The sequence below is a fragment of the Lissotriton vulgaris genome, chromosome 7 (assembly GCF_964263255.1).
Source record: "Lissotriton vulgaris chromosome 7, aLisVul1.2, whole genome shotgun sequence".
NCBI lineage: Eukaryota > Metazoa > Chordata > Amphibia > Caudata > Salamandridae > Lissotriton > Lissotriton vulgaris.
Window position 1 is genome coordinate 1,188,755,239 of NC_141695.1, and position 13,704 is coordinate 1,188,768,942.

Below are 13,704 nucleotides of genomic sequence, written 5' to 3' on the forward strand. Positions count from 1 at the left end.
GCCAGTGCAAAGAGTGGGCAGCCTGTCATTCTTACAGCATGCTCGTCTCTTCCAGCTTGATGCATGCTCTAGTAATGATCTCATCCATTCCCCCCAGGCAAGCCTCCCACATCTAACTACTACTGGCACGGACCACATGGCCAACTGCAGCCAGACCCCAATTTCACACCAAACACCCAGAAATTCACATACACAATCAAATGTAACCCCAGAATTGCATCCACACGGTCTCACCGCACTCTTTTGAAGTTTTAACTTAGAATCTTACCTGCATCTCGATTCCAGGTCAGAAGATAATTTTTCTTGTTCCTATCTTGAGCCCTTTCCAAGTCTGATGTTCTAGTACAAAGAGAAAGAGGGATGTGGGTGGACAGATGTTACGGAGTCACAAGGATAAACCCACTCCGCTCTACAGTATTTCAATGACATTTTAGACAAGCCCCCGAAAAACGTTTACAAGTGTTACAGAATCCTTTTTCATAATTAAGTGCATCGTGGAGAGGTGTGAGCAACCAAATCCGAAATCACCATCAACCGCCCCATACCAAAATCTTAGAAAGACCCTCTCAATGGTTTACACTTCTGAGCTGTGACAATGAAGGGCATTTTGGAATTGCCAATCCACACTTATGGTCCCGTCCTACTGAACTCACAGAGACTAAAAGGGTTCACCAAGCAGAATGCTAATCAGTGATAACCAAAGACTGCAGACCTTAAAATTGCAGCAATGGAAGGTGATTTACAAATATCCAAAAGCGAATTACAAACAATAAAATAACTTATCATAGATCTATTCTAACCGTTTGATGATAGACACTAGACTAAAGAGTGCTTAAAAACCTTAATTGAAGGGTTGCAGAAGAAATCTCTCACTACTCTTCATAAGCCAAACTGGGAAGTTTACCAAATAATGCAGAACACATTGTCACAGCACTCACTCCATCCAGTGCCCTATGCCAAAGGATCTACAACTAGGTCTACTCTTCTAGAATACAGCAACACACAGCTCACTCACCTTGTCACAAGCATGTGTAGCGGAGCCCCCAGTTTTACACTGAGCCTTCGGTACAACACTAAATGAGAACAAAGAAAAGGAGTGTAGTTTAGCAGCAACCAATCACTGGATACAAATACTGCAGCAGATTGGACCCCACAATGGAGTAAACATTTCCAAAACATTAACCCGCCTTTTGTCAGGGGATTCAATTGAGTTCTTCTATTCTGAGTGGACAAGTCTGAAGCAATGGGCAATGAATGTGTTCTAAAATGTTAATGCTATTTCAAAGCAATGGCAAACATGACATACAGTGTAACAGAAATTGATGTGTGTTAGGGATTATGTGAGGGAGAACATGGAGAACTGTGGTATTCTCCTTTGGTTGCAGTAGAGGGAAGAGTGGTATGTAATACAAAGTAAGGACGAAGCCCAGGAAGCCAACCTATGCTTTGCCTTGTACTCAAAGATCACAGTGCTTGCCTGCACTCCAAGAGGATAGCAGAGGATTTGTATGTATGTAGATGGCATTTGTATAGTAGAAATACAAACAGCAGAGCACAGTTTATTAAAAGTTCAAACTGACTGGCAAACAGTCAGTAAACCGTTTATTTCCAAATGGAGAGCAGTAGGTATAGCACAAACTTGATCATAGGTGGATCATTTTACAAATTGTGGACACGTAGATGGAGCAAAATGAACAGCAGACACGTGTTTCGTTGTTAAACGACTTTCAAGGCTCAAGCGCAAAATCCAGAAATATGCAAAATGGATTCAAACTGCTACTCCATTCCAATTAAAGTCATAGGGCTAACAAATGCCCAGGTAGTCACTAGTACGAGCGAATGAGCCAAAAACAACCTTGTTGTGTTAGACAATTAAGTGCGAGTACTCTACTGGTGTTGTGCCGTCGGCTGCCGTACAACGTTCAACGCTCAAGGTCACACGCATTAACTTCCGGGCCTGGACGCGGAAGTCGCAAAGAGGAAAACGCTGGGAGGCTGCAGCGTCGGAATCTATTGCTTTAGGGGGAGGATAGTGAAAATAACGGAGGAGTGCTCCCTTGAGAAGCGGTGGAGTGAGTACTTGGCCGGGTGAAGCCCGGGGGGGGGGTTGGGGGGAGGGATGGGGGAGCGCCTGGTCACTGGTACCTCCAGAGGGGGGAAAGGAATGAGCCAGCATTAAGGAGGCTGGATACTTCAAAGTACGGATAGCAAGGAATAACCCCTGAAAATTGCTAGCACGGAAAAACTGACTGACCACACAGAGCAGACTTTGGAGAGATAAATGCCTCACTGATGTGAATTTATCAACACTGAATTAATCACTGGTGAATTGTTTCGGACTGTGACATAGCGGAGGGGGTAATCTCTGCCCATAATCACTGCAGGAACTAAGGAATTAATGTGAATAAAGTGGCAGAGTATTAATAGGCTGGACTTAATTTGACTAATATACTTACCCTGTTCATAATCATCTTTTGATCCACGCATTTACACCTGTTTTACCTCTACGGTGTATGTTCTTGATACAGTAGAAGTGAACGCCAAATGGCTCCAAAGAAGGCAAAAACAAGTAAAGTGAGAAAACACCTCCCTATTTTGAACAATGAAGTGAGGGAACAAATCATGTCACCTGTAGAAAGTATGGTCGGCCGGGATGAGAATGTGCAAAGTGAGACTTCTAAGAAGAAATTTACACTTGATAAATTGCAAGGTAGTGGAAAAGGGGGTAGTTTTGTGTCAAAATCGGTCAAAGACTTTGTAGGTAAGCATTTTAAGAAGATTCCAACACCCGAAAAAATACAAGCTCAGGATATGGTTCGGTCTATGACTCAAGAATTTGGCGTACATTGTGTTTCAAGTATAGAGGAATCTCTGGTGGAACAAAGTTGTGTTAGCCAAATTCACATGAATCTAGAGCCAAGACTGTCCTCGTCCCCAAGGATATTCTCTACGTCTGGTGCCGCTAAAGAAGAATACAAAGTCAATACCTCAAGAGCCCTGCAAGCCCAGAAAGATATTATGGACTTGGAATTAAGGTCTAGACTAGAGGAAAGCATGGGACAATCGTTAGTCCAAGGTCCCAAAGGCACAAACGAATTTGAGCGTAATAGTATGTTGGGCCTGGACATCTCACCATCATCTTCAGCTTCAATCCTGGATATAATGGTATTGATGCAAAAAACCCTGCAAGGCCTGGCAGAAGTTACATTATCTAATAATAAAACATTAAACTCCCAGGAAGCTTACTTAAAACAAATTGTAAGAGAACTACAAGGCATTAGTGGTTTAATGCCATCTGTGGTTAGACGAGTACCTGACATTCCTACTCAAGAAAGTGATGGGGAAACAGGGCAAATGAACAATTGTCATGATGTGTATATCTCCAGATGCCCAATGTTAATCAGGAGACGGGGGGGAACACCCCTGGTATAGGGGATCTAGCACAAAGTTTCATTTAAAAAGCCAAGTTTACCAAAGGGAAAACAAAAGGTGGGAAAAAGGGAGTGAATCCCTATGAAAAATCTCCTGAAAAAGGGACTCCCCTACTCAACAGTAGGTTAAAAAGGGTGATAGAGAGTCCCCAAAGTAAGAGTCAGGTGGCAACTAGGGGGAAATGGGTCCATCAAACATTCTCTTCTGAAGTGGAAAGTGAAGTGAAAAAGATGGGAAAGTGGGAACACACGCAGAAGGAGAAGGTTTCCCTTAAGAGATCAGGGAGGGGGAGGAAAACCCCAAAAAGCCCTTTAAATCTAACTGTAAAGAAAGATTTAAGAGAAAAGAAAAATTTGGGTGCAACAGGAATAGAATCAAGTGGAAAAATTGATTTATTTTGAGCCCTCAGAAGTAGAGAAGGGGAGGAAAAAGCTCGGAAAGATTGTACCACTTAATCATTCAAAACTTATCTTAGCTTTTTCAAAATGTCCTAGTCTGAAAGAAATTGAGACAAAAGACTTGAGACAGGTAGGATTCTACTTGAATAATAAAGGCATGGAAATTACAAAAGTTGAAGTTTACTCAGGGCTGATTAAAACGGCAATTTTAAAAGCCGAAAAAGAAATATTGAAGGAAGAAATAAGACTAATAACAGAAACCGAATTCAATAGAGAAAGCCAACCAGACACGCGGGGCTGGGGAAAAGGCAGGCAAGAATGATAGTAGGGGCATGTGGGGAAAGAGCTAATATTAATATAGTTGCAGAGAAACCCGGGCTAAGAAATAGCTGGGGTAATTGGAGCTCTGTAGAAAGCCCCACAAGTAAATGTAAATTCAGTACTAGTATAGCGCACGAATCACCCCCGAAGGGGTATCTCGGCGCTGGGGGCCGTTGGGAAGATTAAGCAAGCTATTGCCCAGAGTCGCATGGTGCTGGGCAGACCCCTGCCGCCAGAGCGGGGGATCGAACCGTGATCCCCAGCGTCCAGTGTCAGTCGCCCTGGCCGCGGCGCCACACCTCTCCCCGTACTCCTGCCAACCATCAAGGATGTTCTAAACGCATCCATTACCTCCGGTACTGTCCCTCCTGTCTGGAAACAGGTTCGAGCATTACTAAAGAAACCTAATCTGGGCCCCTCTGACTTTAGTAACTACCGGCCTATTTCCCTGCTCCCGTGGGTAAGCAAAATCTTGGAAAGATACATCAACTTACATCTGGTGAATTTCCTAGAAAACTACCAACTGCTTGACCCCACTCAGACGGGCTTCAGACCTAAATTCGGAACCGAGTCCGCCCTCCTTATGGTCACTGAGGAATCCAGAAAAATCCTGGATCAGTGGCAGTGATCCTCCTCGACCTCAGCGCGGCATTTGACACGGTCAGCCTCGACACCCTGCTGCACCGTCTGGTAAATGTCGGAATCAAGGACAAAGCCTGGCTCTGGTTCAAATCTTTTTTGGAGGACAGATCCTTTCGAGTATTCGATGGCGAGTCCGTGTTCACCAGTAGACCACTAAGGTGCGGAGACCCTCAAGGCTCCTCTCTAAGCCCTGCCCTTTTCAACATCTATATGAGGCCACTGCCTGAGGTCGTCCGTCCGTTTGGGGTTAAGATCATCTCTTACGCGGACGACACGCAGCTGGTGGTCTCACTGGCACAGGAGGCCAGCACGCCAAAGTCTGGCGGACTTAGAGAGTGCTTACAGGAAGTAAAGAGCTGGATGTCGTCCTCATCCCTCAAACTAAACGGCAACAAAACGGAGCTGATGCTCCTGGGCCCCTATGACCCCAGCTTTTTCAATTCTTTGTGGCCCCCCTGTCTAGGCACCCCCCCCAGCACCCAAGGACAACATCAAGAGTCTGGGAGTGTGGCTGGATAGATCTCTCTCCTTCAACACCCAGGCCAAAAAACTCTCGGCTACCTGTTTTGGCCTCCTCAAGATGTTAAAGAAAATCCTCCCCCTTTTACCCGTGGAGGCTAAGCAGGTAGCCATCCAGGGCTTAATACAGTCCCGCCTTGATTTTAACAACGTTCTATATCTCAGCGCCCCTGACTACACTTTACGCAGACTCCAGACAGTTCAGAACTGTGCAGCCCGCACACTGCCCGAGCTTCCTCGCAGGCAATCAGTGAGAGCCGGCCTGGCTAGCATCCACTGGCTACCAGTGCGCCAGAGAATTCTCTTCAAAGCCATGTGCTTTGCCCATCAGGCCTTCTGGGACACAGGTCCTATCATTACCCGTGACTTAGTCACCCACTACCAACCTAGCAGGAACCTCCGCTCAAGCCAGACCTTTATGGCCACGGTCCCAAGAATAAAAAGTCTAGGTCTGGCAGCAGGACGCTCTCCTACAATGCCTCCAAGACTTGGAACACTCTTCCCCTCCAGCTTAGAAGCAACCCCAACCTTTCCTCATTCCGCAAGCAGTTAAAAACATTTCTTTTCAACCTTCCCCACTGATCCTCTGCTAGCCACTCTACGAGGTCTCCTCTGTTATTTCCAGCGCTTGGACGCCCCTGGGCAGCAATTTGCGCTCTATAAATTCACTTCCATTCCATTCCATTCCACCCGTATGGGGCATGAATGAGTCTGGCAGTCGTAGTGAGATTGATTAGGGAAGTGGGTTGTCGCATAGCACAAAAATAATTTCATGAAATATAAATGGACTGATAGGACAAACAAAGATTGAGTGCATAAAATACGCCTCTGAGTAGGCAGATATTATCTGTCTGCAGGAAACCTGGCTATGCGACAACACCCCGCCAATCAAAGGATTTGTACAACATAAACCAGCTAGTAAAAAAAGATTTGGTCGTCCTTCAGGGGGGATTATGACGCTTATTTCGACAAGAAAGGCAAAAAAAAAGGAAGTGTATAACTACAGCTTGCAAATGGGTGTTGATTAGTGAGATAACCCTTCTAGTCTCTGAAAGGCCAAATGAACGTTGGATTTTAGTGAATATTTACATACAATGGGGCTCTCAAGAGGAGTATGAAAGGGAAATGGGTCTGTTTAAGGAGGAAATTAACTCTGTGTGTGATAAATATGGAAATGCTCTGTAAATTATTACCGGGAATTTTAACCATAAATTAAACCCTAAAAAAACCAGATCCCAGGCTAAAAGAAATCGTAAAAAAGCATTTGATTTAATGCCAGCACTGTTCCCTACTTGTACTATGACTAAACAAGATGAAGCCTTAGGGAAATTCTTGAGTTCATAGGGGTTAATTAGTTTAAATAGTAGGGTAGAATCTGATCGTCCAGAAAAGCAGACATTTAGAAAAGGTAATCAACACTGCCCTATAGATTATGTGTTTGTGAACGCACGGAACTTTGATAGGGTAAAAAAAATTCTGGGTAATGCAGCGAGAGGAAAGTGACCATAATGCCCTATATTATGAACTAACGAGGGGGCCCTTAAAATCTTGTGAAAGAGTCCTTCCGGAGACTATATCATATACAAAAAATCTGACTACAAAATTAACAGATGAATGTCTAGCGACATTAGCGAGCTTCCAACAGAATGTAACTTTGGAGGAAGTTATTGATCGTAAGGTTTCATGGTTTGAGGATAAAATCAACCAGATTGTACAATGCCTTACAGTTGACCTGAAAAGGAAGGAAATGGTTGCTAAAAAGATAAGATCACCTCTCAGAAAACAAGTAAGTTGGTTCGATCTTGTGTAGAAAAAAAAAAATTATAATAATAATAATAAGGAGAGTAGAAAGGTCCCTATGACTTAGGTATGACCAGGAGGGTCAAACTAAACTAAATAAATTAAAGAAAGAATATAAAATATTTGTAAGGACTAAAAAGAGAATTTTAAAAGAAAAATGTTGGGAGAATTTACTGGAAACAATAGAAACAAAAAATGTGAAAGGGTTGAGGAAGCTGATCCAGGACGCCTAAGCGCGGAACCCTGAGCTGTGTGGTTGATGAGGCAGCCTGGGAGGAGTATCTAGGCCAATTATATATGGCTGGTCATGTGTCAGAAATAAGTAAGGGAAGTGCCCTTAAAGGAAGGGAGTCAAAAGAGCTAATTCCATCCTTCTCGGTAGAAAAAGTGAAGGAAACTATCAGGAAGTTAAATTTAACTTGAGCCGCCGGGCCAGATAATCTACCTGCTGTAATAATTAAAGCTCAGCTAGACTGGTGGGCACAATTTCTCTCTCAGAGGTTTTTTACTGTTTTAGATTTAGGAATTATCCCAAAATCCTGGAGGGGGGGCCGTTATTAGGCCTCTGCACCAGAAAGGCGATAGGAATTATCCTAAGAGTTATACATTAATTAATCTGCTAGATATTGTAGTGAAAGTATTCTCGAAAATAATACTGGGCAGATTAAAAGAATGGGTGGATACACATTCGATCATACCGGTCGAACAAGGAGGCTTCAAAGAGGGGCACTCAACAATGGATCTTTGTTTTGCTTTATGGGCATTAGCACGTAAATCCATGGAACAGCAGGGCAGACTATAGTGCGGTTTTGTTCATTTCCATGCAGCATTCGACCTTGTGGATAGGGAGTGCCTTTGGAAGACGCTGAGAAGTTATAATATTCCAGAGGATCTCATGGCAATAATTCAAGAGTTGCATAGACCGAACTGGGCACAGGTCATTAAAGATACAATAGGGGGTTTGACTACAGAAGTAGCCATAAACAATGGCCTCAGACAGAGTTGCGTATTAGCCCCACTTCTTTTTTCAAAATTTCTCGCAGACCTACCATCTTCCCTGATGACCGATAGAAGCGCAAGTCCAAAAGTAAATGGGAAGCATTTATCCTGTTTATTGTACACGGATGACTTAGTAATACTTGACCAAACTGAGTTGGGACTGCAAAGAAAGCTAAATGCGTTCGACACATATTGTGTATCTAAACTCCTTACAGTGAATATGGATAAAACAAAAATTCTGTGCTTCGGGAAGAGAAATCAAAAGTATAGTTGGTCTTTGGGGCAAACAAAGTTAGAGATTGTTAACAAGTGTACATACCTTGGAATATGGTTTGCCAAGTCTCTAAAATGGACTACGCATCTGGAGGCCCAGAAAGTTACAGCCCTAGCTTCAGCGGGTTGAAAAACTACAATCGGGAGGAGCCTAGCGCCCATCCAAGATGGTCGCGTGAGCTGTGAGCTCCTGAGACCCTCGCCGCCTCCACCGACTATCCTGGCATTAATCCTGTTTTTGACGACGGGTTCTTCTAGCTACGACTCTCCTGATCTGAAAGGCCCTTTTCAGGATTTGACTCGGACGCCGGATGCCAGACTTGCTCCTTCCCGGAGCCTAGAGGCCTACACCGTGGCTCGTCCCGGGTCTTGGGCATCAGGAGCACCCCGAAAGTAGTTGAACAACAACGGCCTGTGGTAGGGGACAGCTACCCGGGGTCTACTTTCGGGTTCGTTTTTCCCTGGCCGCGAGGACTGGAGGTGGCTGTTTGGTGCTCGAGCCGGCTGGTTACTGCAGTCCCCTGATTGATCTTCATTGACGCCCTGTGTTTCGACATCTTGTGGTTTTTCCTTCGGGGGAGCCATTTACACCAGGTCCCAAAAGCCCCGGAGGGGCGCGCAACCCACCATGGCGGCCAAGCCTGAGCGTGATAAGCGGTCTCTCAAAACTGCAACTCGTGTCGGTGGGACCCAAACCACCATTATGGACAGATTTGCACGCAATAAGGGCTCGCCAAGTGGGACTGGTAAAACCCCGGAGGACCTTGGTGGTGGCCCCCCGGAATCGGAGGAGCCGACTCTTCGAGATGTAATGGGCGCCAACGCCAGCATACAATCGTCGATGGGCCAACAGTATGAAACCTTGGCAGCCAAGATCGACACAGTGGCGGTGGACGTGGGCCTGATCAGGGCGGATCTGGCTAAAACCAACGAGAGGGTGAAGTCGTTGGATATCAAGACGGCCAGTCTCACCACGGATGTCTCCGAGCTCCAAACTGAGATTCGTACTCTTCGATCCTCTAGCGACCAGTTTGCCCGCCGGCTTGAGGATTTCGAAAGTCGCGCTAGGCGTAATAATATACGCATAGTCGGAGTTCCGGAGACATCAGCCGATCAATCGACAGACCTTCTCGTTGAAGACTTGATCATTAACCACCTTGCCCCTAAAGGCTTGAGTAAGCTATTTGCGGTGGAACGCGCCCATAGAATTCCGGGCGGCCCGCGGCCCATAATTGCACGGATCTTCAATTACAGAGACAGAGACGCCATTTTGCAGGCTTCGAGGACCAGCAGTCCCACAAGGTTTGAGAATGCCTCTATCAACTTTTACCCTGACTTTACCCCCTTGGTGCAAAAACAGAGACTGGCGTTCTCTGGGGTGAAACGAAGACTACGAGATCTGGGCATGAAGTATGCTATGCTTTTCCCCGCCCGATTGCTCATCGAACATAATGAGCGGGTGCTCTTCTTTGATATGCCTGAGGTGGTCAGTGACTGGTTGGACACACTATCCATGCCACGGGACAATGCGGACCAATCTAGAGGTGCTGCAGGCGGCCAACGGGACCACGAGGAGTAGAGGCGCCGGTGTGTGCTTCCATTGTACTGTGTTACGATGGGTTGTTCTCCTTGTTTGGGTCGATGACTTTTCAAAATGGGCCTTGGGGCGGCGGGGAGTTCGGGGGCTTTTCCTCCTCCAGGGGTATTTTCCTTTTCTAGCTGTAGTTTAGTTTCTGGGGTAGGGCGACAGGCACACTGCTGAATGGGGTGGTTTTCTGAGTTATTGCAGGGGTGCAGGGTGGGGGGTGGTTGTTTTGGTGTTGGGGGAGGGGGGTTGGGTTTTCCTTTTTCTGTTTGTACTGCATTTGGGGCTACGTATTGCTGCTTATTCTACATTTCCTTTGTGGGGTTCGGGGGACCCGACTACTCACTTCCGGATGGGGGGTAGGGGGTTAAGGGTCTTAAGTTGGAATGTCAACGGCTTGGGGGACAAAATAAAGCGGGGGATTGTACTCCAATATGTGAAACGCCACTCTCCTGACATTGTACTCCTGCAAGAAACACACCTGGTGGGGAATACGTTCCATGCAATGAATCGGAGGGGCTACAGGTTGGTGGCACATTCGGGGTTAACTTCGGGCTCCAGAGGGGCTGGTATTATGCTCCGTAGTTCCCTTCCCTTGGAGATTGATGACACGATCTTGGATGACAGGGGTAGATATGCAGCGATTGTTGGGAGGTGGGAAGGAAGAACGGTAGTCGTCCTTTCGGTGTATGTCTCCCCCGGTTTGCAGGCCACCACATTTGTCGACCTGGGTAAATGGATACTGGGGGTTCCCGAGGGGCTTCTAGTGGTGGGAGGGGACTTCAACTCGGTGATTGATGGCCTGGTGGATCGACATCCTCCCAGGGCTCTCACACTATCACAGTCCTGTCTTATTGAGTTCTTGGATACGTTTGGTATGGTAGACAGCTGGTGGATGCTTCACCCGGGACAGGCCCAGTATACCTTCCATTCCGGGGCCCACGGGAGCTTGGCTAGGCTTGACTATCTTCTTGTGCCCGCAGCCCAGGCCACGACGGTGCGAGAGGCCCGACATTTGCCCAGAGGGATTTCGGACCACTCCCGCTGTGGGTCCATATAGATCTCCATTTGAATGCAGGGGGCCGGGTCGCCCCAGTTAATCCCTGGCATCTCCGGGTCCCAGAGACTAGGGCGGGGATGATTAAAGCTGTAGATCACTACTTTGCTGAGAATGTGGGATCCGTGTCGTCATCTGTGTCCCTCTGGGAAGCTTTTAAAACGGTGATACGGGCCAGGCGCTATCGCTTATCGCTAGCTCTAAGAAGCGCCACAATGAGGAGGTTGAGCGGTTGGAGGCCGATGTGGTAGCTTTAGAGAGAGATCTTGAGAATGGGGTCACGCGTGAAAAATTGCATGTTCTGCAATTAAAGCAGTCTGATTATAAGGCCTTGGTCACGAATGCAGCGAAAGCTATGAGTCGGGAGCAAATGGGCCGTCTGTATGATGTGGGCGACAAGACGGGGAAGTTGATAGCGTGGTTGGACAAAAGGGAGAGACTGAATCGTGTGGTGCCTGTGATCGAGCGAGTGGATGGTGTACGTGTGACGGATCCGCTGGAGATTGTGGAGGAGTTTGCTTCTCACTTTCAAACGGTGTATGCGCCGGTCTCAGACCGGCCAGAGGAAGACGCCCGTCTTTTGCTTAGGGATATCGCCTTGCCTTGCCTGTCTGATTCTGATAGAGAGCTAATGGAGGCGTATTTTTCCGCTGATGAAGTAGCGCTCGCTATTTGCTCCATTCGCTCGGGTAAAGCTACGGGTCCGAATGGTCTACCCATCGAGCTGTACAAGTTGTGTCCGGACAAAATGCCGTCGTATCTCCGCTCGATGTTTCTGGAATCTAGAGAGAGAGGCTTGCTTCCTCGTGATCAGAGACTAGCATCTATTGTGGTGATTCCTAAGGAGGGTAAACCCAGTGAATTCTGTACCTCATATAGACCTATTTCGCTTCTGAATGTTGAACCTAAGGTTTTGGCGAAAGTATTAGCCAACCGACTGATAACAGTAATAGGAGATTTGGTGCACCCGGACCAATCCGGCTTTATTCCTGCCCTGAACACCGCGCTGAATCTACGTCGTCTTCATGGCGTGATGGCGAGGGCGGATACGTTGCGTGAGCCGGCCATTTTGGTTTCGTTAGATGTCACCATGGCGTTTGATACAGTGGAATGGCCATACTTATGGGCGGCTCTGGCGAAGTTTGGCTTTGGACCGGTGTTCATTGGCTGGGTCCGACTGTTGTATGAGGAGCCCCTTGCCCAGGTGGTCGTCAACGGTCGAGTGTCGGCTCCCTTTGCTCTGTGGAGAGGTACACGGTAGGGATGCCCCCTTTCTCCGCTGCTCTTTGCCTTGGCTCTCGAGCCCTTGGCGGCCTGGTTGCGATGGGAGCCATCCCTCAAGGGCATTAGGTGGGCCCCCGGTTTTGAAGATCGCATTTCGCTCTATGCGGACGACATTCTCCTTTACCTCACCTCCCCCCAGAAATCCTTGGGAGTACTGTGGGACGTCCTTAATTCCTTCGGCAGGAACTCGGGACTGGTCATCAATTGGGCCATGTCTTGTGTGTACTCGCTTACGGACGATGTACCACTTGTACCACGCATCTCTCCTATACAAATCTCGTCCACCGGATTCAAATATTTAGGAATTCATATTTCACGTGATTCGGCTGTCAGATATTGACTCAACTTACTCCCCCCGCTCACTCATTTAAAAGCGGACGTGAAGGCATGGAGCAGGCTGCCTCTGTCCCTGGTGGGTAGGGCGACCTTATTCAAAATGATGTCCCTTCCCAGATTCTTGTATGCCCTCCAGAACACTTTAGATCTAGTGCCCTCCAGCAATTTTCACGATATAGAATGCCTACAAAGGAAACTGGTGTGGGCCGGTCGTCCCCGGATTGCCTTGGCCAAGCTTACGCTGCCATGGTATGATGGCGGAATTGCGTTACCAGATATCCGACGGTACTACTGGGCCTCTCAACTGAGCTCGGTTAACCATGCGATGTACGATTCGGCTTCTAACCCGGCCTTTGCGATGGATAAATGGCTGCTTCCGGGCGGAGATTATAATAGGGCACTTTATTCAAAACGGTCCGACGTGGTACTGACCGGGCCTACCAGAGTCGCGGTTCGGGTCTGGTACAATGCTAACGCTGCCATGGGTTGGTCGGATACCCTTACTCGGGCAACTCCACTTTATGCTTCTGAAAAGTTGGGTAATCCGTGGACGACCAAGGGGTTCGACAAATGGGACCTTATTGGAATTAGTGCGGTGGGTGATCTTTTGCGGAAGGACAAGATTAAATCCTTTGAGGAGTTGCAGCTAGAATTTAAGCTCGGCCCTCGTAAATACTTTCGATACCTGCAAGTTCGACACGCCCTTTCCTCTGCGTTGCCGGCTGGTACGCCCGTCCCAGATTCCTCGCCCCTGGAGGACAGAGTACTTGATGGGCAAGTCCCGGACAGTACGATTTCTCTCATAAACAAAAAATTGATAAACCACAGAGCAGACCTTCTTTTACAGCTTCGCATGTCCTGGACCGGTGATGGACTGGAACTTGACGATGAAGACTGGCAGGCGGCGATATCCTCCCCGAAGGAGGTGGCAATCTCGGCCCGTCTGAGATTGGTGCAGCTAAAAATCCTACACCGAGTGTACATGACGGGTCCTCGATTGTTGCGGATGGGGTTTGTTTCGGAGGATTTGTGTAAACGTGGCTGTGGTATGGTGGGTA

At 47.3% G+C, this 13,704-nt stretch overlaps 1 protein-coding gene across 3 annotated transcripts in view; it reads right to left on the reverse strand.

The window, feature by feature from the left end:
- RUSF1 (RUS family member 1) overlaps positions 1 to 13,704 on the reverse strand; it is a 222,548-nt gene that overhangs the window by 39,804 nt on the left and 169,040 nt on the right. For all 3 annotated transcript variants that reach the window (XM_086931664.1, XM_086931665.1, XM_086931666.1), the window contains exons 11-12: positions 1,016 to 1,073; positions 269 to 339 (exon numbers count right to left, since the gene is read on the reverse strand). In XM_086931664.1, coding sequence (XP_086787790.1) covers positions 269 to 339; positions 1,016 to 1,073 — 129 coding nt within the window. The remainder of the gene's footprint in view (positions 1 to 268; positions 340 to 1,015; positions 1,074 to 13,704) is intronic.